This window comes from Salvia splendens, chromosome 12 (assembly GCF_004379255.2).
Source record: "Salvia splendens isolate huo1 chromosome 12, SspV2, whole genome shotgun sequence".
In the NCBI taxonomy this organism is placed as follows: Eukaryota; Viridiplantae; Streptophyta; class Magnoliopsida; order Lamiales; family Lamiaceae; genus Salvia; species Salvia splendens.
Window position 1 is genome coordinate 31738084 of NC_056043.1, and position 25221 is coordinate 31763304.

General features: G+C 37.4%; 4 protein-coding genes across 10 annotated transcripts; 1 reads left to right on the forward strand and 3 right to left on the reverse strand.

Annotated features, from left to right (window-relative positions):
• LOC121759655 (heat shock 70 kDa protein, mitochondrial-like) lies at positions 1-3305 on the reverse strand. The gene is made up of 6 exons (XM_042155315.1): positions 3147-3305; positions 2459-2526; positions 2291-2369; positions 1644-2210; positions 944-1564; positions 1-845 (listed from the first exon to the last, which is right to left on the reverse strand). The coding sequence occupies exons 1-6, from the start codon at positions 3219-3221 to the stop codon at positions 216-218; spliced, it is 2040 nt and encodes a 679-aa protein (XP_042011249.1). The 5' UTR covers positions 3222-3305; the 3' UTR covers positions 1-215.
• Positions 3306-8247: 4942 nt separating this feature from the next.
• Positions 8248-11604, reverse strand: LOC121757959 (zinc transport protein ZntB-like). 2 transcript variants are annotated; one of them, XM_042153405.1, is made up of 6 exons: positions 11353-11604; positions 11195-11239; positions 10327-11096; positions 9179-9258; positions 8836-9100; positions 8248-8762 (listed from the first exon to the last, which is right to left on the reverse strand). In XM_042153405.1, the coding sequence occupies exons 3-6, from the start codon at positions 11075-11077 to the stop codon at positions 8494-8496; spliced, it is 1365 nt and encodes a 454-aa protein (XP_042009339.1). In that variant the 5' UTR covers positions 11078-11096; positions 11195-11239; positions 11353-11604; the 3' UTR covers positions 8248-8493. The 2 variants fall into 2 exon arrangements, with proteins under 2 accessions (XP_042009339.1, XP_042009338.1); XM_042153404.1 differs by having other exon boundaries at positions 11187-11239.
• Positions 11605-14236: 2632 nt separating this feature from the next.
• Positions 14237-19197, forward strand: LOC121757172 (oligopeptide transporter 4-like). The gene is made up of 6 exons (XM_042152682.1): positions 14237-14871; positions 15305-15402; positions 16614-17177; positions 17380-17632; positions 17808-17990; positions 18452-19197. Exons 1-6 carry the CDS (start codon positions 14374-14376, stop codon positions 19064-19066), a joined length of 2211 nt encoding a protein of 736 aa, XP_042008616.1. The 5' UTR covers positions 14237-14373; the 3' UTR covers positions 19067-19197.
• LOC121757173 lies at positions 17537-24778 on the reverse strand. Of its 6 annotated transcripts, none has more exons than XM_042152686.1 (9): positions 24468-24778; positions 22783-22884; positions 22511-22670; positions 22215-22394; positions 21804-21938; positions 21433-21515; positions 20884-20977; positions 20646-20763; positions 17537-17669 (listed from the first exon to the last, which is right to left on the reverse strand). In XM_042152686.1, exons 1-8 carry the CDS (start codon positions 24725-24727, stop codon positions 20665-20667), a joined length of 1113 nt encoding a protein of 370 aa, XP_042008620.1. In that variant the 5' UTR covers positions 24728-24778; the 3' UTR covers positions 17537-17669; positions 20646-20664. The 6 variants fall into 6 exon arrangements, with proteins under 6 accessions (XP_042008620.1, XP_042008621.1, XP_042008619.1 ...); XM_042152687.1 differs by lacking the exon at positions 17537-17669 and adding an exon at positions 19027-19138; XM_042152685.1 differs by lacking the exon at positions 17537-17669 and adding an exon at positions 19401-19700.
• Between the last annotated feature and the right edge of the window lie 443 nt (positions 24779-25221).

Consider the following 25221-nt stretch of genomic DNA (forward strand, 5'->3'; position numbering starts at 1 on the left):
TTTCCAAAAACGAAATCTCATACCCCAAGCAGCATAGGATTTATTATACGATATTTCAGCATATATCATTCTTCACCAAATTTATGTCAAAAAAGAAGAAGAAATCCGATGCTCAATTCCGCCCGAGGAAGTTTCTAATCGAACTCCTACCACAACCCAACTAATAGTAATGTAAATACAAAAATGAACTCAGCTGAATCAACTCTCAGCCATCCCTACTTCTTCACCTCCTCATATTCTGCCTCAGGTGGCTGCTGCTCACCTCCCTCGGAGCCTCCAGTGGGCCCGCCACTCGAGCCGCCACCGCCAGACATGTGCTGCCCGATCTTTGACACGGCCTTGTTAGCCAAATCAAGCTTCGCCTTTATGTCGTCGATGTTCTCTGTGGCCATCGCGCTCCTCAGATCTGCGACGGCAGTCTCGATCTCGGTTGCCACTTCGCTTGGAATCTTCTCCCTGTACTCGTTCAAGGACTTCTCAATGCTGTAGATGGTGGTGTCGGCGTTGTTTCTGACATCGATCAATGCCTTCCTCTCTTGATCCTTCTGGGCGTGCGCCTCGGCCTCCTTAACCATCTTCTCGATCTCGTCCTCTGACAGACCACCCGATGACCGGATTGTGATTTGCTGCTCTTTGCCAGTGGTTTTGTCCTTTGCGGAAACAGTAACGATACCGTTGGCGTCGATGTCGAAAGTTACTTCAATCTGAGGCAAGCCCCTAGGAGCTGGAGGAATACCCACAAGGTCGAATTCACCGAGGATTTTGTTGTCTGTGGCCATTTCACGCTCTCCTTGAAGCACTTTGATGCCGACCTGGGTCTGATTGTCAGCAGCAGTCGAGAATGTCTGAAATAATATTAAGACTTATATCAGTGAATCTTGAACCAGAATTCATTAGTGTAATACCTTTAGAAGAAGATACAACTTCACAAAATGCAACTGACCTGGCTTTTCTTTGTTGGAATTGTGGTGTTTCTGTTGATCAATCTGGTAAAGATTCCTCCGAGTGTCTCAATACCTAGAGACAACGGTGTAACATCAAGGAGAAGCAACTCTTTGACATCACCTCGGAGAATGCCACCCTGAATAGCAGCCCCCATGGCAACAGCTTCATCAGGATTCACACCTTTGCTAGGGGACTTTCCAAAGATTTCAGTAACTACTTCCTGAACCTTTGGAACACGGGTCATTCCTCCAACGAGGAGAACTTCGTCAACCTCCTTGGTGGAGATGCCAGCATCCTTCAAGCAACTCCTGCAAGGATTCTTAGTCCTCTCGATCAAACTGTTAACCAGAGCCTCAAACTTAGACCTTGTCAATGTGATATTCAGATGCCTTGGCCCGGTTGAATCAGCAGTGATGAAGGGCAAGCTGATCTCAGTCTGAGCAGTTGATGAGAGCTCTATCTTTGCCTTCTCAGCTGCCTCCCGTAGTCTCTGAAGAGCAAGACGATCCTTGGACAGATCAATACTGTCTGTTCTCTTAAATTCACTAACCAAAAACTCCAACAAAGTATTATCGAAGTCCTCCCCTCCCAAAAATGTGTCACCGTTTGTGGCTTTCACCTACAAGCAAATATGTATCAGCATAAAGACATAAACAAAGACAGGATCAGTTAAAATGCACTTAACAAGTATGTAACACCTCAAAGACACCATTGGAAATCTCCAAAATGGATATATCAAATGTTCCACCTCCAAGGTCAAAAACTGCAACCAGGCCTTCTTTATTGTTCATGCCGTAAGAGAGTGCAGCTGCAGTAGGCTCATTAATAATCCTTTGCACATCAAGCCCTGCAATTCTCCCAGCATCCTTTGTGGCTTGTCGCTGAGCATCATTGAAATACGCAGGGACGGTCACAACAGCCTTCGTGACAGTCTTCCCGAGGTAGTCTTCAGCAGTTTCCTTCATCTTGGTCAGGACAAAAGCACCAATTTGACTTGGGGAGTACTGCTGCCCATTGGCCTCGACCCATGCATCACCATTAGGAGCTCTGACAATTTTGTAAGGAACCATCTTCATTTCTTTCTGTGTCTGAGCATCATCAAAACGCCTACCAATTAGACGCTTGGTGCCAAAGACTGTGTTTGTTGGATTAGTGACAGCTTGTCTCTTTGCTGGTATTCCAACCAACAGTTCTCCTTTCGGGCTAAATGCAACTACTGATGGAGTTGTCCGAGCACCCTCAGCATTCTCAATAACTTTTGGAGTCTGTAAGCATCTTACATGTAAGTAAATCAATTGATAACAAATAGTAAGATACAAATTCAATTGAGAGAAAATTCTGGCACCTTTCCCTCCATAACAGACACACAAGAATTTGTGGTACCCAAGTCAATACCAATCACATCATTTCCAGCCGGTTTGGTGCTGTTCAGGAAGAAAATACAATTGAATCACAAAAGAAATAAAGCAACTACTCAATGCTTGATATACAAAATGATGAGCACGGAACATACCTGAATGGCCTCACAAGACCTGCCCACTTGTTGCTTACTGCCCATGATGGTTTGGTGTTTCCAGTTAACTGAAACACACAATATATAAGTGGGTGATTAAATTCTCGAGGTGCTTAACGCTAATAGTATATAGTCTTCAGAAAGAAGACTCAATTATAAAGGTTCTGTACATATAGAATTATCTTAACCAAAGCATTAAATAGTTTTGACTCCTAAAATTCACTAATCATATAGCCTCATCATAAACTAGAAACTGCTCAATGGCAAGATACATGAAGTACTGCCACTAATTTACCCATTAATCCTGGGAATATTCACATCCAGCATTCGGTCAATCCTTAATTCTACCGATATACTAATATCACACAGATTGTGAGATGGTTTGCATACAAATCAGATAACAATAGACGACGATGTTCAAAATATTTACTCGCAAATTCAAATCACCAGAAATCATAGCAGCCGTATACATGTGACACATAAAACAAAGGACAAATTCGTAGATTCATCACAATAGAAATCCTGCAAAAACATATTCTAATACACAGTCACCTCCTGAAATAAAATACGCAGTTCACACCAGATCCAAGACAGTAAATAAAACTGCACACCACCATATCATACAGAAATGAATCAAACGCGTGAGAAAATAAAAAAGAAAACAATCATATAAATTGGCGATACGTACTGTTCTGAAAGCAGAGATAGGGGCGGAGGAAACATCGCGGCGGCAAAGAGATCTGAGGAGCACGGCGGTGGCCATTGAAACGGAGCGATCTGAAGGCACCTTGGTTGCTAGGGTTTAGGGTTTATGAAGATGAGCTTTGAAAGAGGAGAGTGAAACTGCCCCAAATAGCTGAGGTTTAGAAAAAGAGGGAACATCATTTTTGATCAACGAATTTTGCTAAAGTATCATTTTAGGTCCGTGAATTTTGAAAATATCAGTTTAGGTCCGTGAACTTTGAGTTAATATTATTTGAGGTACTTTTTACTATTTTCAAGTTTTTTTGGACGAAAATACCCTCAATACCTTAAAGTGTATATATTTTTAATAAATTTATATATACTCATATTTTTTTATAAATATCTTTACAATATATTTTTGACAAATTTTCTAAATATAATTTGACCTTAAATATTATCACTTAATTTTGTGACATGCAAGTAAAATTGCTTCTTCAATTTTTTATATTAATTTTTTTTAAAATTGAATAAAGAACTTTTCTTTAATAATAAAAAATTGAATAAATATTTTTTCTTGCATGTCACAAAATTAATGATAATATTGAAGGACAAATTATATTTAGAAAATTTGTCAAAAATATATGGTAAAGATATTTATAAAAAGATCTTTATTCAATTTTTTATTATTAAAGAAAGTTCTTTATTCAATTTTTTAAAAAAATTAATATAAAAAATTGACGAAGCAATTTTACTTGCGTGTCACAAAATTAAGTGATAATATTTAAGGTCAAATTATATTTAGAAAATTTGTCAAAAATAGATTGTAAAGATATTTATAAAAAAATATGAATATATGATAAATTTATTAAAAATATATACATTTTAAGGTATTGAGGGTATTTTCGTCCAAAAAAACTTGAAAATAGTAAAAAGTACCTCAAATGATACTAACTCAAAGTTCACAGACCTAAAATGATATTTTTAAAGTTTACGGACCTAAAATGATATTTTGGTAAAGTTGGTGGACCAAAAATGATGTTCCCTCTTAGAAAAAAAGAAATGATGTGAATAAATAAATAGCGGAGAAATGTAAGGTCGGAAGCTTCTAGATATACGTGGTTGCAATTCTAGGTGGATTGTTCCCAAGATATGCAAGGGCAAAATAAAAAAAATTGCAAGGCACTTTTATTTTTTATTTTTGTTATATTCTACAGCATTTTTTATAAAATAAAAAGGACAATGGTTTCTAATTCATCCCATAGTCATAGTAATTGCAAGAGCTAGAATAATGACAATTGGATACAAATATAGGGGAGCGTTATTCTCCTATTCATCCCTAAGATCTTTTATTCTTCTTAATATGGGTCGTTAGATGTGGTGGATGGAGGGTCCGGATGAAATCCCATTTTTTAATCCCGTGGTGCATTATAGGGTGGATTCTGTGCATTATAAGGGTAAACTAGTAAAATAACTACATTGAAAATCTCCCAAAACGGAATGAGCGAAATTTCAGCGGGATTTGATTCAACCTTCCATCTTCTCCCACTCTCTCGCTCCAAACGTCAATCCCACAACTCACTTCTCTCTGCAAATCGTCTCCCCAATTTCCACCCACTCTCCAAACCCTAGCCGCCAAGGGAAGCAACCGGGCATATCCAGAAATCGCACATTTTTAGGGTGGTGAAGGACAAGCTTTCCCAGCTCTCCATCGGCTCCGAGATTACCGTTCTCCGCGACTAGTTCCTTGCCTTCTCTAAGAGCACACGCATCTTCATCCACTACCTCTCCGCCACGTAAGCCACCGTCTCTCTCTCTCTCTCTCTCTCCGCAACATGTGTGACTTTTTTATTACTCCTATGCATCTGATGTTTCTGTATTGTGTATGAGCTCTACTGTTAGCGGTATTTTTATTTGTTTTTTACCCAAGATCAATAGCAAATTGGTTGGGCATGTGATTTGTTTATCTGTTACTGAATTTTGGTGTCTGGATTTGCTTGATTCGTGGAGTATGTGAGCTTATTGCCACAATTTGGTCTTATCTAGGGTTTTATCTATGAATTCATCTTCGTTTCTGGTTATTGACTGGAAGGGTAATTGCATGATTGTTTAGTGCGCATTAGGTAATCTAAAATTTACATTGTTGATGTACTTGGATGCATTATTTGTTAAATACTTTGAATTATGGACCCGGTTATTTTGCTGTTGTGGGAATTTGTGGTTATTGGAAGATACGTATGTGCATTATTTGGTTTAGGTAGTGCATTATGTAGCTGTTAATTGTCATTATCTGAGTATATTATGCATTATTAGAGGTATTGTGTATATAGGTTAATCAACACAGTGAAGATTACATATGTTCATTATTTGGTTTAGACATTGCATTATGTAGTATGTAATTGTTATGTGCAGTATATTATGCATTATGAGAGATATTGTGTATATGGGTTAATCAACTCAGTGAAGATTACATATGTGCATTATTTGGTTTAGACAGTGGATTATGTAGTATCTAATTGTCATTATGTGCAGTATATTATGCATTATAAGAGATATTGTGTATATGGGTTAATCAACACAGTGAAGATTACATATGGGCGTTATTTGGTTTAGGCAGTGCATTATGTAGTATCTAATTGGTATTATGTTCAGTACATTATGCATTACGAGAGATATTGTGTATATGGATTAATCAACTCAGTGAAGGTTACATATGAGCATTATTTGGTTTAGGCAGTGCATTATGTAGTATCTAATTGTCATTATGTGCAGTACATTATGCATTATGAGAGATATTGTGTATATGGGTTAATCAACTCAGTGAAGGTTACATATATGCATTATTTGGTTTAGCCGGTGCATTATGTAGCAGGTTATTGTCATTATTTGGAGTATATTAGGCATTATGAGATGTATTTTGAATATGGGTTAATCAACTCAGTGAAGATTCAAAGTGCGCTTATCATGTTGTATTATGTTTTAATGATAATTTTCTGATGTTTTATGTTGTTTGTTCCATATCAGAGAAGCGGCTAAGACTCGACATCGACGAAGCGATCGACAATGTAATTCCGGTAGCACTTGCGAAAAGATTCAGGGATAGATTGGCCGAGGTGGCACAAGTACAGCTAGAGATCAGGGTGAGCCGAAGAACCCTAGAGGAAGAAAGGGCCCTCGTCTCTTACATAATATGTACATTATGTAAATCAGTCAAAGTTAGTGCATATCCGCGATTATAACTAAACACTAGTTTTATAAAATCAAACTAATGGTCTTTGTTAACGTTGTTATTAATGTGTACATACTAGACCCTAGCCCCTGGGCTTGTTAAACCCATAGGGAAAACAAGAAATGTGCGCCAAACATCTAAACACGGCCTAACTTAAATTAAACGGGGCAGGATAAATGTTCATTACATATCACAAAACATGCATTACATAAACTAAACTAGGCATTATACTCTACAAAAAATGTACATTACGTACATCTGTTTTAAAAATGTCTACGCGCTATGAATGTGCAACCCCAGACGAATTACTACAGCTCGTGTATTTGAACAACGTTATGTAGACTTAGAACGTACTACACCCTAGCCCATAGGCTTGTTAAACCCTAGGGAAAACAAGAAACGTGAACCAAACACAAAAACACGACACAACTTAAATTAAACGGATCAGGATAAATGTTCATTACATATCACAAATAATGCATTACAGAAAGTAAAATGCGCATTATACTATATAATATGTACATTATGTATATCAGTAAAAAAAAAACCTACGCACTATGAATGTGCGACCCCAGATAAATTACTGCAGCTCGTGTATTTGGACAACGTTATTTAGACTTAGAACGTACTACACCCTAGCCCCTAGGCTTGTTAAACCCTTGGGGAAACAAGAAACGTGAACCAAACATCGAAACACTGCATAAGTTAAATTAAACGGGTCAAGATAAATGTTCATTACATATCACATATAATGCATTACAGAAACTAAACTGCGCATTATACTCTACAGATCAGAATTCAACACAGTATCGCATCTCCTTTCACGCAGCGCTCCCTCTCTCTTAGAAAATTCTCCGTCGCCGTGAGCCATTGTCTAGGTCTGCTCTCCCTCCTTCGTCGGCGTTCCGTCGCTGAACTGCTGCACAGCTGCTGTCCTTCGCGCAGCTACTGCCCCTGTTCCCAACCTCGCTTTCTCTGCCCTCCGATCTGTACTCCGTCGTCACCGTCGGTGAGCTCGAAAGCTCAGCTTTCCGCATATCTTCTTCTCTCATCGCCGCTGCGATTCGTCGCAGTCGCGACTCTCCATCATCGCTGTTGATCAGCCAGCGCTGCCGCCACTAGGGTCGCCGTTGAACGGATGTTGCTGTTTTCCTCCCGCCGTGGCTGTGCGCGATCCAGCCCAGAGCCGACGTCGTATCAACCCCTGTTCCCCGTCGCTGCCTCTCATAAAGCACAAATGTAAATTTTTGGGAGAGAAGATATGTTGAAAACATGATCTTAATTCATAATAAGTACAGAGATTTAGGGAGAGGAAATCATGGAAATTTCCATAACCACCAAATTAGTGTTTCCCTATTATGACCTTCCTCGAATTAAATTTGATTAAAATGTAATATTTAAATTCAATATTTTCGGCCTTAGGATGGAGAAAATAAACGGCTGAGATCAAGAAGGAAAAAGGAGGAAATATGAGAAAAGGAAATGAATACATCCCTACAAATATATATCCAATTGCTTGATACTATTGTTGTCTCATCAGTGTCAAGGTATTTCGTTTTAACATACAGATTAATAAATAATCATTGGCGAGTTAAAAGACGTGAAAATAAAGTAAGAAAAATTAGATACTCCGTACATATTGTACTACGGATGTACCTCAAATAGTAGTATCACAAATTTAACTATATATGTGTACACCAAAAATATTATCAAAGCATTAAATATAAATCCATATAGGAATGAGTAGTTCGAAAATACATTAAATCTGCTAAATTTCATAACTGCCTGAGATGAATGTTTCAATTAGTTGAAAAGTATAAATCTTGTCATCTGGATATCAATATATTTATATAAGAAACACCATGCTACACTTTCCATCTCAATTAAACAAAATATATCTACTATACAAGAAAATCAATATCCCCAAGGAGAAGACCAATGCAAGAATGGCCTACATGATACATCTAGCAAACCAAGAATTAGTGTGTGTGTTTGTGTGTAAAAGTTAGCAGATGATCAACGATTGTAAGTACAAGAACGATCCTTCCCGAGCAAGACGATGTCGGATCAAAAGAGGGAGAAGATCGAACATATCTAGCACGTACGATGATCATCACGCTGCAGCCTAAAGTCGAACATACCCCCCTCTGTCTGTTCTCCCTCCATCCATCCCGGCTCTCCTAATGAAGGACCTCCGGTTGAGGGACCAGCTTCGTTGCATAGTCGGCCTTCTCCACCAGGCCATTGCACGGCTGTACAATGCCGGGAAACCGAAGCACAAGAGAACGACTGCAAGCATCGCTGCACAGACCATCATCACGTTGCGAAACCCATCCTTTAGCGCGGGGTCTCTTTGTCCGGTCCAAGGAACTCCGCCCACATTCATCCCGAACACTGCCAACAAGAGACAGCCGAGGTTATGCGCGTGATAGGAAAAATGTTTTCGCGTTTAATGTGAAAAACTAACCTCCGGTTATTATTGACAGAGGCAGGAATATAATGGAGAGGAAAGAGAGGTAGTATAGTTTTCGGTTTATTTGCTCGGACTGCCAGCTGTCGAGGCCTGCCTGAATTGCTGTGACGCGGTTGGCTATGAAGCCAACGTTCTCCTTTAATCTCCTTATACGACCAATCAACTCTTCTAAAGCGTTGATGTTTTCACTGCTGAACCATTCTTTAGACGAACACTTCTCCTTGACTCGGGGAAATACTTGTTCACCGTGTGCGATCACCTGGAGTTTCCCCAAACAAGTCAGAACATTGGCTCTCAAAAAGGAGGCTATCGAAGCATGGATTAGATGGTGAAATACCTGCAATAGACGTTGCAAATCGAGATTCATTTTTGGGAATCTTCGGCTGTCTAACATTTGCTTCTTCATAGCAAAACCACCTGCAAACATATCACTGAGTATCATATAGTGATGAAGTAACAAATGAGACACCTAGTTATCTAATAAATCGGGAGTGCTCTAAGATCCCTTAGATCAAGACTGTACCATCTAATTTTTCCCCAAATAATGCAGCCTACTTCTTTTAAGAGCATACATCGAGATGAATATAAGATGAACGTTTATATAGCTTCGATAAACTAGTCCATCTATGTCTTATCGATCCACACTAGCCTCGATCATCCCAGAAATATACACAAACTAATTTTTCACAATCCCTGATAAAATTTTCAGACATCTAACCAAGACTCGGATCTAAGAGCATCATATATTCGTCTCATCTGTCATTATATGTAGCGCGTGTGAGTAAACGCAACATAGACTATTATTTGGCAGGCTATGGAAATATTCATTAAGGAAACTATATAGAAGTAATACACTCTCAAAAGAAACTTTTTCACAATTCCTGATAATTTTTGTGCGGTCTGACAGAGAGAACGAACGAGACCGCTGCTCTTCTTTCACTGGCCATTTGTTTTTACGTAGTATGTCAAGCCACTTCAACTCAAGTTATACAAGATGAACGAAAATATAGATATGGTCATTTAATAAATGGCACATCAATTAAAAAAATATACTTCGACCAAATTCTGATATTTACTGCTCTGGAGTGGTTCTCGAAGAAGATAAGGTATAATTCCGAAATTCCTATCTTTCTTCACTTCCATCAATACACACTCTCTCTTTGCACTTCAGTTCATATTCAATGTATGTTACATGTAGGAGAAATAACAACCTGCCGAAACCTTTTTTCTACAAGTACTGATGGAGTAACAGATACTAATAATATGTTTTTCCATGAAACGGGCGGTTAAATTTACACGGTAAAAAAAAATCCGGTAGGATCACAATGCACATAAAATCATCAAGAAGATAATACATGCCAAGAATCCAAAAAGGCACTACAAGTAAGCAGTGTAAATCAAGAAAGTTGTCCGACCCCTCAAACATAGCACGAGAATAACAAAAAAAGCATAAATAAGCCGAGTTTAAAGGATGTTGTGATGTACCTCTGTCCATCTCTAACTCGACCGCATCCAGCTCAATCTCAAGCTTGGTCACGACATCCTGAAGGTGATCCACGTGCGTATCGATGATGTGCACCACAAGATCCGCGACAGATTTAGGCACAGGATTATCAGCTTCCTCCGAATGATTCATAGTCAGCAGAAAATCCAGCACATGCTCCCTTATCACAATCCCCCCTCTATCCCTACCTTCACTAGTCCTGCTGCCATTACTCGAACTCTCTACAATTGGGATCTCCGACAGCAAAGACTCATTCGCCGGGGAGAATCCCAGCCTAGGCACGCGCCCCAACGACACCGTGATGACTGAATTCTCGGTGACCCTAGCTGCAATCCTAAAGGTGAACTTGCTAGAGGCGGGGCCGGGAGAGTTAACTCTGAACACAAGAGCACCGTCAACGTGGCCACAAAACGGGCCGTTGCTGATGAGGGAGAGGATGTCCTGGAGCTTTAGGGGCGGGGATAGGGCGTCGATGAGATGCTGAGCCAGCTGGGAGAGCTTATGGTTCCCTTTTGGGAGCTCAACATGATACCAACAAAACTCTTTGCCTGAGCCTTGCACAAGATCCCATTCCTTGTTGAAGTAATTCCCATCCCCATCAAAAATGTAAGCCTTTTTCCTCACAACACCAGAGTAATTTGATTGGTGGAATGGGTTTTGCCTAAAACTTATCCTTTCAGATGCCTCGCTCTCTTCAATTTCTCCCTCACCATTTACATGAGTGAGCTCCATCACATTCCTCAAAATCAATCTAATTATAGTATAGGTTTATTATATCAACAACAAAAAAAAAATCAATTTCTCAACACCTATTATTCAACTTATATCCCCAAATTCATACTTCTAAACCTGATTTTTGCAAGAACTAAGTCAAGGATTTCATCATCACCATTCCTGAAGAGAGGATCAAAGTTGAAATCACTACTAGCAGAAGAGTCAAGGAAAACTTCCCCAAAAATGAAAATCAAGCAACGCAGCTATTCAATAAAATGAAAAAAAAGAGTTACCTGAATCAACCCAGAAGCTCGGAACAACTGAAATGCCAGGTTTTTGTTTAGCCCAAATGAAATCAGGGAAAATCCAAATTGTGGATAAATTAAAGATTTAATCTTGAAAGAGTCAGTCATACTCAACAAACAACCCAAAATTTGAATAAGAGCAAATAAAATTAACATAACTCTATTTTTTGTTTATGCAATTACCTATAAACACCAGAGGTCAACACAGGTAGAAAGTAGATTAGTATTGAAGGTAGAGAATAATCATTATATTAAGAAATTTGATTGAATTTTAGTCTAATTTCACAAATTTTGAATTAAATTATGAAAAATTAATTTATTTTTATTGTTACATTGAAGAATATAAAAAGATTACTTATTTTTACTAAAAATTCGTTTATATGAGAATTAAAAAAAATTAATAATCGCTCTAAAAGTATAAGTTGACCTTATTTAAATGGCTAAATTAAAAAAATATGATTAACTAATTGTAGTGTTATATGGTTGATAACAAAGAGATATTATACTTAATTCATACTATATAATGGAAAATTATTTAGGTAATTATTTGGTAATTTTGAAATGAATGATTAGTTCATCTGATTTGGATATGTATACAGTTGCAAATTGTTGGTAGAAACTTGCAAGACTCAAACACATAATTTATTCACATGTATTTGTAAGTAATTTTTGGGATATTTTATAGACTTTGTTGAGACTCTTTTTCATGTGAGCAGAAATAATCTCTTTTGCCATCATTAGAGAGCCAATATCTCATTAACTATAATTAGTCATAAAATAAAAAAATTATGTAGGATTTGCGTAATAAGTTTAGGATGTAATCATTTGAACAACCTTTAAATGATACGATTATGACTTATTTTTACGTTATGTTATTGTGTTAATAAAGTTTGGTGCACAATGTGGTAATTGGTCGGACTTAAATAATAGTAGTACTTTCTTTCAGTCTCACAAAAATTTACATTTTCTAATTTTTAAAGTCATTTTTCTCAAATGAGGTGAGTTTATTCTCTGCTAATAATACTGTAATTATTTATTTTTCTATTTTTCTTTTACTTTACTGATTATACATTAAAACTCGTGCGCAAACATTACTTTACTTGTATGACTTTGTATAAAAAAATCTATATCATGCCCCTCCCTTAAATGATTAGTTTGTCAACTAGACAAGTGGTCTACACCATATAATATTCATAAATTATCAATTTACTAGTACTCCAACTATACTATAACGTGTGCTCGTGGGCCTCCTTCTACCCTTATCTCTCTACAAACAAGTTAGAAGTCACAGCCATTTTAATAGACCAATATATTGGCCATTCAAATTCACTTACCCTACAATGCAATGATATTTTAAAGAATTAAGTAGTATGTTCTTTATAGTTTGATTTTTGGTTTTAATTTTTATAACTACACAATTTTTCACGGTGAGCGATCAAATCATTTCCTGTGACGAGAAAATCGGTATCTATATTTATAAAATTATTTTCGACCTATACTGTTGAATCATTTATATTATGTGATTCTCAAATGTTTACTATTTTATGAAACTCCCATTTAAGAAAAACAAACAAATGTAAACTCTTAACAAATAGGAGAGGATAATTTTTTAGGTAAAAAACTTATGTGAATTTCCCTTATTACTTAGCAACTTCATCAAATTATTATATTATTGTGCTAAAATTTATTGTTTTCATAATTTAAAGCAATTGTGTTGAAATGATCGAGGCTATGATTAAAATTGACATTTTTTTGTGATTAAGAGTAATTGCCATTAATAAAGATTACTGTTTTTTATGAAAGCAAAGCCAATAGGAGTATTCCTTTTTATATTTCATTAAAAAAAATATGAACCACACTGGTATGACTAATTTTTTTCCCCACACTTTAAATTAATATATACATCAAATATGACTATTTTTTCCATACTTTGATAATATTATCAAAATATGAACCTCATACTCGTCTCGTCGCTCAGAACAATGTCGGTCGGGCCACTAGTGGAAAAGTAGTAATAGGATGTGTATTTTGTTCTCGCCAGTCAGACATGTTCTCTATTGTTCCCCTATTTTTCACGGTATCGAACCTTCACACGTAACGTAAAAGATGGAGTACCAGTTAAGCTCATATTCTAGATATCTAAGTAAGATGAAAGACAAATACTATAATGAATGTGTGAAATCTTGGATATACATAGAGAGTAGACTAATGAGTTTAATTTTAAGTGGGGACGAAGCCATACTCCACATTTGAATCGTCCTCGTCCAAACACAAGAATCGTCCTATCCTCATTAATTCACTATATTCAAATTCCACATCCTCATATGATAGTGCTTCCCAAATTATCAACATTTTTTCTTCCGTTAATTACGTTTCCACATTCTTACAAACAACAAAGCATAATTAACAATTGGTTGACTTCATATGTCAATTGTCATCCCCATCACTCCCACATTTTCTTCATTACCACTTAAAAAAATCACTGTATAACGATTTTAGTTTATTTTACATCAGTATTCTTTGTTTTGTTTTATTCGTTTCATATATTTAATATAATTCTAAAACCTTCAAAATTATTATCAGTCGCCACTAATATTAAAATTATCTAAAATTCATAGTTCGATTTTTAATTTATTTGAAATATATAAAACAAAATAAAGATAAATATATATAACAAAATAAATAACAGTACTACTAAAACCTAATATGAACTGAAGTAGTGAAGGAGAGCATTACTTACAAATAGTACTCACATAAGACATGTATCATAACATTTCCCTTGTATAAATATACAAACAGTACCTGCCTTATTTATTACTCCACTCTATAATAGTACCAAAAAAGAATACTCCACTACATTCAAAATTCCCAACTCTCACCATATCAATTACTTCATCTTATATAGTTAGCCCCACCCCCATTACCCACATATTAAATCTCATAGCCAAGTAGTGAACCCAAACTCCCCCACACACTCTCCCTCTCCCTACACACTTTCCTCTCCTCAACATGGGAACCTTAGCACCCCCGGCCGCAGTCGTCTTCGCCACAGACGAAGACGACGAGTCCCCCATCGAAGAGGTCCGTCTCACAGTAACAAACACGGACGACCCGACCCTGCCCGTGTGGACGTTCCGGATGTGGTTCCTCGGGCTGTTCTCCTGCGCCATGCTCTCCTTCCTCAACCAGTTCTTCGCCTACCGCACCGAGCCCCTCATCATAACCCAGATCACGGTCCAGGTGGCGTCCCTCCCCATCGGCCACTTCTTGGCCGCGGTGCTGCCCGAGACGAGGTTCGGCCTGCCCGGGTTCGGGCTGAGGCGATTCTCCCTCAACCCGGGCCCGTTCAACATCAAGGAGCACGTGCTCATTTCGATATTCGCGAACGCTGGGAGCGCTTTCGGGTCTGGGTCGGCTTACGGGGTGGGGATTGTCACCATTGTTAAGGCTTTTTATGGGAGAGAGATCTCTTTCTTGGCTGGTTGGCTTCTCATTATCACTACTCAGGTACTAATTAGGTCACTCCCTTGATAATTTTCTTGATGTGTATATTTCTAGTTTATTTGATTAGGATTGTTATTTATGAACCTAAATTAGTTTTTAATGGGGAGATTATTGAAAGATACATTGTTATTGAATTTTGTGATGTGAGTCTCTCTCATCACAGTCTTTTTTGTCTCTGACAACCGGCGTTACAAGTAGGAAATTTTGTTTGGGTATTGTTAGTAAAAGTCATTCTTCTTCCTAGATTAATTATTCCATTCTGTCAAAAATCAGTGTCCTCTAGTATTTGAATAAGTTATCCAAAATCAAAACTAAAAAAGTAGAATTCGTATTTCATTTATATTTCCACTTGTGACATACTCAAACAATTTTTTCTAAACCATAAAGAGATATTTATTGGTGGGTGGTGAGAAATTAATAAAATGGAATATTGCAGGTGCTGGGATATGGGTGGGCCGGGCTTTTGAGGAAGTACGTGATCGAGCCGGCCCACATGTGGTGGCCCGGAACTCTAGTCCAAGTCTCCCTCTTCCGGTGAGTCAAATTTTCCGCCTGCTTCCACACTATTTTATTTTTTATTTTATTAGACTACTAGTCATTATCATCTCATTATATTGTCATTTATTTTATAGGAGTATCTACTAGTGCATATTATGTTAATATAAGATTTCATCAAGTGGGCAATCCTTTTCCTTTTTGTACGACTTATTTGACTTGATAGGCCCTAGGTTCACGTTTGTCACCAATTAAGCTAAATGAATATCCAACTTTTTCCAAAACTAATATATTTAGCTGGATACATTATTGCACAATCTTGCTATACATTTGCTTTAATAATTGATGTACACCACTGAGAGAGAGAGAAGATGGAAGCAAGTTTATAGTACTTATGAGCTTCACGTGTTAAATCTTCGGCCTTTCTGTCACAGCTCACAAACTTACAGTTACTACCACTTGATCTTAAATGCACCCACCAAGATTCCTCAGCAATCAATCAGACTTAGTTTGTGGACAGATTCATGGACCCATACAAACCTAAAATCTCATCTAGATTCATAGCTCATGGAATCTATGACTTAATTTATTGAAAAACAGCCAACTTTTACTGATTACAACTAGAAAATGAACTCCCTCTAACTTTACTCTCAAGAAACAGCAAAATTGGAGATTTTTTTCTTAATAACATTAGCTGGAATTAAACTAGATGAGAAAATGTTGTAAGCCAAACCTGAAAGAGGAGCTCTTGAATCGAATAACCTGGTGCATATCAGCGTATCTGAAGCTCGCACAAAATCAGACTGACATAAGAAAGGAGATATGTGAAATTACTGAGGCAATAAAAATCAATCCTGAGATAAGGTAGATAGAATAAGGCTGTGAAATCAGTAGGTTGAAAGCTTCGTTATTTATACGTGCAAAAACTATTACAAGTAATGAACAGCACCTGATAAGCTGACCAGTTTACATATTTTCCCAAGATTTTGAGATATCAAATGCACATCTCCAAACTGAAAGATCTCATGTGAAAATACAACAATGAAACATTGTGTAGACTTCAAGGGTAAAAATGAACCAAAATTGCGAAGGAAAGAGAGCAGAATTTGCATGTGCAGTGTTCCTCATTCCTTTTCAAAATCATGTGTTTTCTCCACTTCATCTGCACATTTAGCATGGTCCGAATTGAGACAGACTAAACTCCACATTCTTGTACAAAAACTCACCAATGATTTCTTCCAACTTTGCAGGGCTTTGCATGAAAAAGATGAGGCGCGCATGTCAAGGGCAAAGTTTTTCCTGATTGTGCTAATATGCAGCTTCTCCTGGTACCTATTTCCCGGGTACCTGTTTCCAACTCTCACAAGCATTTCATGGATGTGTTGGGCATTTTCCAAGTCAGTCACAGCACAGCAGATTGGATCAGGCATGAGAGGCCTTGGCCTCGGGGCCGTGACATTAGATTGGACAGCCGTAGCATCCTTCTTGGGAAGCCCACTAGTAACTCCCTTCTTTGCCATAATGAATGTCTTTGCGGGTTATGTACTCATAATCTACTTAGTGCTTCCTACAGCCTACTGGGGATTCAACTTGTATGGTGCTAGGAAGTTTCCAATTTTCTCGTCACACCTGTTCACATCTCAAGGTCAGAAGTATAACATATCTGCAATTGTAAACGACAAGTTTGAGTTGGATATTCAAAAGTACGAACAGCAGGGCAGAATACATCTCAGCATGTTCTTTTCCCTGACATATGGGTTTGGCTTTGCAACTATTGCATCTACCCTAACACATGTAGCCTTCTTCTACGGAAGGTACTGAACTTCGATGCTACTTTTTTAAATGCATTTTTTCAATTTTGTCTACCCTATGGTACAATGAGAATTGCCTTGTTATTGCATACAAGTAGTAAAAATGATACCACCTAAGTGTATTTTATGCATAGAGCATACTCTGGTATTTCATCATCCCAAACATGATGATTAACTTAATAGCTTGTTAATTTGTAAACCACAGGGAAATAATCGAAAGATTCCGTGCTTCATACAACGAAAAAGAGGACGTTCATACAAGGCTTATGCGCAAATACGCAGACATACCTTCCTGGTGGTTCTATGCATTACTAGCAGTGACCTTTATTGCTTCTCTGATGCTCACCATATTCTTGAATGACCAAGTTCAGATGCCATGGTGGGCACTGATCTTCGCCTGTATCATTGCCTTTGTTTTCACACTTCCAATCAGCATCATCACAGCCACAACCAACCAGGTAACTGAGCAATGGCATTCCTCTCTAATGTTGTTGACTACAAAAAGAATATAGTTGTGCTTTCAGTGCCAAACATACACCGTGCATGCTCACAAACACATTCAAGTATCATATAGCAACTGACAATTTTATATAATTATTCTCTGATACAAAAATAAAAATGTTTTATTTGCAGACTCCTGGGTTGAACATAATCACAGAGTATGTTATGGGTCTCATATACCCAGGAAGACCAATTGCAAATGTCTGCTTTAAAGTCTACGGATATATGAGCATGGCACAGGCTGTCTCTTTCCTAAGTGATTTCAAGCTAGGCCACTACATGAAGATCCCTCCCAGATCGATGTTTATAGTTCAGGTAGATTGCATTGTTCAATTTATGGAACACCTCACATTCTTCATCATCATGCTCTCAAACTGTGTATACTCAATCAGAATAGAACAATTATGTTTCAGTCCTAACTAACCACATAGATACATCATTTTAAATGGGTAATAACCAATGTTAGCTAAACTTTGAGTTCTACAGCCGTTACCTACTGTAAGGGATAAGACGATGTGGATACCAAAAGGGATGATATCCACTCTCTAATAAACTAATCATCCATTCAACTACCAACCTACATATATGATGAGAATGCTCAGCATGGCCTTACTACGGGAAATTGGAAAATGTGTTAACACAGAAGAAATAATACTCATCACTCTAAGATGCAAGACAGTCTTTCTATGATATATTGTTGTTTAATCAATAACTGAAATTCTTACCATCCCAGTTGACTTACTATTCTCATTTGTAATCCATTTATGCTGCATCAGTCCGTGGGAACAGTTATAGCTGGAACAATCAACATTTCTGTGGCGTGGTGGCTGCTTACATCTATCAAAAACATATGCCACGATGACCTTCTTCCACCAGACAGTCCGTGGACATGCCCCGGAGACAGAGTCTTCTTCGACGCATCAGTCATTTGGGGTTTAGTGGGGCCCAAAAGAATATTCGGAAGTCTTGGAAATTATAGTTCAATGAACTGGTTTTTCCTTGGAGGTGCAATAGGTCCTGTCATTGTCTGGCTCTTCCACAAGGCATTTCCAAACCAATCTTGGATTCCTCTAATCAACCTGCCTGTCCTCCTAGGGGCAACGGGTATGATGCCACCTGCAACACCATTAAATTACAATGCCTGGGTCATCTTTGGGACGATTTTCAACTACTTCCTCTTCCATTACCGGAAAAACTGGTGGCAGAGGTATAACTACATTGTTTCGGCAGCTCTAGATGCCGGAGTAGCTTTCATGGCAGTGGCACTCTATTTTACATTCGGCATAGAGGATAAAGAAATAGATTGGTGGGGCACGAGCGGTGAACACTGCAGCTTGGCTACTTGTCCTACTTCTAAAGGCATACAAGTTGCTGGTTGTCCAGTTTACTGAAACTATTGTGCTAAATGTTTTCCACTAGTAGGTATCAAGGATATTTTTGTTGCCCATATTTCTCTGAGTATTCTGCAATTGTAAGATGTTAAATCAAAGGTAGAAACATGAAATATATGTATATTCATCTACTGATCAAAGTACTTGTATATACACAATAGTCCTATATGAACTAGGAAATCACTAACCTGCTCTACAATTCATACCAAATACTGATATACACAAATCTCATTCTAACACTTCCCGTCAAGCTGGGGCATAGATATTAATCAAGCACAGCTTATACCAAGTGACTATTAATCTCAATATCCCGGTTCACTCATGAAAGACTAGATTAGATGCAATGTGAATTGCAGCCTGATTCACATATTAGCTTGTATTCAAACATTCAAACCCACTTCACATACAGAAACCAATGTACATTCATGATCTCACATACAGATAGTCATAGCTCTATACTCTGAATCCACACCAGAGCGTGGGATCTCTTTATCTTTTCAAAACTTTTCAATGAAATCTTCCTTCCAAAGAACACAGAAAATCCAGAAGTAAATCTTTTGTCTTCTTCTGACCCACTTTTCTTGGTCTCCTCATACAAGATTCTATCTCATATATCACGGCATGTCTTTGCCAGCTGTAAAAATGGGACCATTAGTGAGACACATGGTTCAACTAAACCTTTCAAATTAGTCATCATTCCCTCCCTGTTATCTTTTCCATATTACACTTCATTCTCATGTGCAAATTTGACCTTCCATTGAAAATTCACCATGAGATTTCATCAGTTAAAAACTAAAAACACTTCAATATTCACATCTAACAATCATTAAAGAAGTAAAACGCAGCACTCATATAACCTAAAAATCCTACGATCCTCACAAGACAGAATCCAAGATATAGAAATATTGAATTTCGAGGAAAAATGCATTAAGAAATCCAAAATACGTAATTAAGGCTATAATCTTAAACTAAGAAATCCACAATGAATAAAATCTGGTTATAATATATGTAAATACACTGAACATATATGGTGTCACTAATCTTAGGAATTACTCCAAAATCAAAGGAAACATTCCTCTCCTCCCTCCAAATCATTTCTCTAATAAATACACATAGGCAGAGGTTAATCTTCACCGAAACATTAGTAGACTGAAGTGATGGCCACATGGACCTAGTAATTGAATCTTTTTTCATCATTAATCTCAAGAGTTAGTATAAACATGGTCAATTGTGTTACATATTTGGGGTTAAAGTACATTTCGGTAAAAAGAAACAAAATTGTCTAATAAATTATAAGGTCACAGCCTCTTAATCCTCAGAAGATAATCCTCACACTTGATATGAAAGTAGTGCCAAACAACAAGGCTGTTGTAATACAAATCAAACCGTCATATTTCAAACGATTTACTGTCTACCACCACTTATAAACCGTTCTGTGTTAGAAAGTTTTAGTTCATAAAAGTGATCACATGGAACCCCCAACGCATAATTAACCCATTAGATTGACACTAGTCAATGAAATCATGGAAGTAACTTCAGAGAGTAAGCGAAACTACTGACAAAGTAAGTTCCAACTAACTTCCTTATCGCTGACGGCATTATCTTATTGGTGACGGCAATGCTGAACGCCACTTGTTATATTCATCCATACGAATAATAAAGGAACTGGAACTTGGGAAACCACCACCACCGTATGCCTGCAGGTAGAGATAACCAAAACAGACTTGAAACTTGATCAGGAATTCTCTTGGAAAAGCTCTTATATGGACTGTTTATAATAAGTTCATAAAAGGATAATTAAGTCCACCGAGTCAAACCTTAGCAATTTCGGATGTATCGGTACCGCTGTCTATAGTTCTCAGGCACATTTTTAGATTGTTCCTCTGCATGTAAACGACTGCTCCAATTGGCCTGTTTCATTGGTAGGAAAACTCAGTATGATGGAAAACAAACACCTAGCACGGTAGCAATAGCCGCACTAAACTTCTGTTTGTTTTACTTCAGGCAACAAATTTACTATGGTGAAAATAGAGTATTAAACTTGAAAATGATGTATAAACATGCTTAAAAGGTTCACCTAGTAATTTGAACTAACGCGTGCACAGAGCAATTAACTACATCAAGGCTCAGACTAACCATGAACTATACACCTATTGTGCAACTACATACTATCATCCATATGTTCATGCCTGTTGCTGAGATTAATGGCAATCTAGTCATTAGGAATTATGGCCAAAAGTTTTTGGAAAACATGCAGACAGAGATGTATATGACAAACATGCAAGACAGATCTATACATGAATTATGAGGCACAATTCATCTTACGAAAAGATAAAAGGAAAAGAGATTGAGCATGGTTCAATCACCTTAGCCCAGCTGCTGCACTCATTTGGCTAAGTTCCTTGCCCATTTCATCACTGAAATCTGAATTCCCTTCAGCTCTAATCCCCTAGCCAACAAGATAGACACTATGCAATTAACATATCATATTACTTCAGGATTTTAAGAGCTTCAAGCTCGTCACATGATAGAATCCCCCCAAATAAAAATAAATAAAGAATTATAGAATATAAAAGATAAATAAATAAATAAATAAGTAAGGAAATAACAAGAATAAAGTTGATTCAATTAATGTTATAAAGTCACATGTTTTAAGATTGACATAATGATAAAAATCACATGCTTAATTCAACTAATTAAGAATCGCAGAACAGGTCATTGGACAAAATTGTCATACCAGACATTCGCCATAAAAGCCTCGGCCCAACTTAACCCTGAATACTTTATTCAGCAGTTTACTTGCTTCTGTCTGTCGATTAGAAAGATAGGTGTTTCCCCTGATGATCAAGTCTTCAGAGCAAATCTCTGTTAACTGTTCATAGCAGAAGAAGACTAAATCTAAGTAAAGTATTAAAATCTACACAAATCAGAGCATACCAGTGTTGAAAGAACAGTGACTGAGTAACTCTTTCCTTCAATGGAGTTGACTTTAAATTATTAAAAGATTACTTCATCCAGCAATACAACTATCAGATAGTACAGATACAGTTAATGCTTTTTCGGCTAACAATTGCGTCAACGGTGTCGTATTTCCAAAGAAGTAAGAAAATGGAGTAACAAATACGAAAATAATACAAGTTGCTTGCACCTGTTGATACATGAGTGGGTTAGTGATGCAGTTTAATTTCGATCGGAATTCTCTTATTCCAATATAAAAGGCTTTAATGTTGGGTAAATTCCATTGTCGTAGATCTCCAGCTTCAACATATTTGAGAATCATCTCCATGCGTTCTTGGTCATCATGGTTTAGCAGGCTCATATTATCAATCTGCCATGTATCTAGCACTTAAAATGAGACATCACTACAAACTTACGAAAATTTATTAACAGCTGTATAGCCAGTAAAACAGAAAAAGTAAAACAAAACATCCAGCTCTGAGTAACCTGATAAGATCTAGTATCTGAGAGTTTAGCAGAGAAATATTCATACACAGCAGTGGAGCTACTCTTCTCAATATTTACATGAATTGAAATATTCGGATCAGAATCTTCCCTTGAAGAAATTTGGGAAAGCACTGATTTCCGGTGATCAAAACCAAGGACCCTAATAACAAAAGATGTTGAGTTAAACCAGTGCCAACTTCATGTCCAGAACTCCCAGTTAGAAGGAATCACATGTTAAAAGACATTCAGTAACATGTGCAACAATGACTCACGTGGATGATGTTCGCCTGGAAAGCTCCAAAGGAAAACCTTTCGGACCCAAAAAGTCTAAAAAGTAGCACGTCTTCATTCCTTCTATGCACAAGTCATCAACGCTAAAGAAACATTACAATGAAAGAAGACTATAAGGGCAGAGATATACAGTGGAAACGTTACACAAATGTTAGTACGCCTATGGCAACTCATCACCAAAAAAACAGTGGATCAGGTCCTGAGTCACACCTACTTGAAACCTACTTGCATCTCTGATACAACATTCTGGTCAAATGCAAGTATATCCACTAAATTTCAAGCATTTAAAAGCAGAATGCAATATAAACATAAAAAGTAAATTCCTCACAACATCGCCATACATTCTCTGATTGTGATTATTGCCAACTATTGGTGATGCACACACGAGATTTAGTACTACTATATTACCTAAATGGATAAAAAACAGGAAATAGGAATTTCTGATTTCATTTCCGTCTAAACAGAAAAACGTGAAACAGAAGCTCAATCACAATATCATTTCACTTCAACACACATGTGCTGACTTACAACAACAATGCATACTGCGTAAATCAGTGTTGTTAGGGTCGCGGGGTGCACCGGGTCGATGGGGTGAAAATTCGGGTCGCGGGTCGACGGGGTCGAGAGACCCACAAAGCTAGGTTAATTTTTTTGCCTTTTAATATTAAATAAAATAAATATATTGCTCTAATGTTTATAATATATCAAATAATATAAATGTAGACGCAATTCATGTGAATAGAGATAAAATGGAAAATAGAAATGATCAAAATATCAAAACAATTCATAAGTCATAACACAATAAATAATTGAAACCATTGTCTGAAAATATCAAAACAAAGGAATATATGAAGGGTGGCAACAACAGATCTTTGAATTGTTTATTTGTTTAGGAGTGAAGAGGCCGAATTCTAAAGTGTAGAGAGTAGGTTTGAAAAGTCTGATGTGGTGCATGCATATATATAGAGAATTGTGATTGAGAGAGTCAGAAAACATGTGAGAGATTTGAGAAAGTCAGAGATAGCATGTGTTTAGGGCGACCCAGGCGACTCACTCGACCCAGGCGACCCACTCGACCCAGGCGACCCAGCGGCGACCCTGTATCTCGATCAACCCACCCATGTTGGGGCGGTGATGGTCTCGACCCAGGCGACCCGGGCGACCCGAGCGACCCGAACGACATTTTGACAACACTGGCGTAAATGCTGTTTCCACATCAGGATTGAATACTAAATGCCATTTCCAACTGTAGACCGCCAGATTATACCAAAACTTATGAAGAAGACAAGCGCACTTCAAGCAGATTAAAAGCAGAATGCAATATAAGCATAAAAACAAATTCATCACAACATCGCCATATATTCTCTGATTGTGATTAATGCTAACTACAGGTGATGAGTACATGTAAATAAATTACCTAATCGGATTGAAATTAGGAAATACTATGAATTTCTGATTTCATCTGCAACCAAATCAGAAAATACGAAACAGAAGCTCAATTACAAATTATCATTCATTGAGCATACATGTGCTAAAATTATAACAAATATGCATACTGCATACATGCTGTTACACAGCAGGATTGAAATTGAATACTAAATCACATTTTTAACTGAACACCGCCAGATAATACCATAAATTCGCGAAGAAGACAAGCGCACGCTACCTGAAGGGCGCAACGGAGGAGAAAGGCAAGATGAAGCAAGGGAGGTTGAGTCGAGAGTGGTAGAGGTGTGCGAAAAGCGCTCCAAATGCGCCGGAGAATGAGGGGTAATTGTACAGCACCAAGTTGGGGATTTTGTTCTCCGACGCCTTCCGTATTGCTTCCAGAGTGGCGTCCGAACGCAATTGACGGAACAGCAGAGGAAATCGGAAAGCGGAGGAAGAGGCGGCCAGCCGCTGTGTGAAGGCAGCGGAGGGAGCCATTTGATTTTTCCGGCGGCAATTATCAAAAATATTACTCGCAACTGTTTTAAGTGTAAAATGTTTACTCCGGAAAAATTGTGTTAAATATCGTAATTTCATTATTAACTACGGGTGGGGATCCCCTGCAATTTTTACTACTCCACTCAAGCAGATTATGCAAAAAAATTTTTAATCCATTCCATAAAAATATTTTTATGCATTTTCTAATTTTAAAAAATCTTTTCTCTAATAAGCTAGAACCCATTCTTCACTAATAATACTTTAATTACTAGTATTTTTTTCTATCTCTCTAACTTTATCAATTTTACATTAAAACTCGTGTCAAACTTAAAGTGTGTATTCTTTATGGAGGAAAGGAGGAATAATTACTACTCCTAATAACTACTACCAGTATTAATCTATTAGGGATGGTGTTCGAGTTGCTAGATAAAATAATACCAAGATATAATCTATGATTAAGTTGTGAGATTATTTTAATTGGGGTTAATAACTAA

What these genes read in the sequence shown, in the direction of transcription:
- LOC121759655 (XM_042155315.1), bottom strand. Translation starts at nt 3,221, where the DNA reads ATGGCCACCGCCGTGCTCCTCAGATCTCTTTGCCGCCGCGATGTTTCC. An exon ending in CTATCTCTGCTTTCAGAACA is followed by an intron (nt 2,527 to 3,146) that starts GTACGTATCGCC and finishes TGTGTGTTTCAG; the next exon opens with TTAACTGGAAACACCAAACC. An exon ending in GGTCTTGTGAGGCCATTCAG is followed by an intron (nt 2,370 to 2,458) that starts GTATGTTCCGTG and finishes CTTCCTGAACAG; the next exon opens with CACCAAACCGGCTGGAAATG.
- LOC121757959 (XM_042153405.1), bottom strand. Translation starts at nt 11,077, where the DNA reads ATGGAGCTCACTCATGTAAATGGTGAGGGAGAAATTGAAGAGAGCGAG. An exon ending in CGAGTTAGAGATGGACAGAG is followed by an intron (nt 9,259 to 10,326) that starts GTACATCACAAC and finishes ATATGTTTGCAG; the next exon opens with GTGGTTTTGCTATGAAGAAG. An exon ending in TCTGTCAATAATAACCGGAG is followed by an intron (nt 8,763 to 8,835) that starts GTTAGTTTTTCA and finishes TCTTGTTGGCAG; the next exon opens with TGTTCGGGATGAATGTGGGC.
- LOC121757172 (XM_042152682.1), top strand. Translation starts at nt 14,374, where the DNA reads ATGGGAACCTTAGCACCCCCGGCCGCAGTCGTCTTCGCCACAGACGAA. An exon ending in GTCCAAGTCTCCCTCTTCCG is followed by an intron (nt 15,403 to 16,613) that starts GTGAGTCAAATT and finishes CCAACTTTGCAG; the next exon opens with GGCTTTGCATGAAAAAGATG. An exon ending in TCACAGCCACAACCAACCAG is followed by an intron (nt 17,633 to 17,807) that starts GTAACTGAGCAA and finishes TTTTATTTGCAG; the next exon opens with ACTCCTGGGTTGAACATAAT.
- LOC121757173 (XM_042152686.1), bottom strand. Translation starts at nt 24,727, where the DNA reads ATGGCTCCCTCCGCTGCCTTCACACAGCGGCTGGCCGCCTCTTCCTCC. An exon ending in CAGATACTAGATCTTATCAG is followed by an intron (nt 22,395 to 22,510) that starts GTTACTCAGAGC and finishes GATACATGGCAG; the next exon opens with ATTGATAATATGAGCCTGCT. An exon ending in ACCCACTCATGTATCAACAG is followed by an intron (nt 21,939 to 22,214) that starts GTGCAAGCAACT and finishes TGCTATGAACAG; the next exon opens with TTAACAGAGATTTGCTCTGA.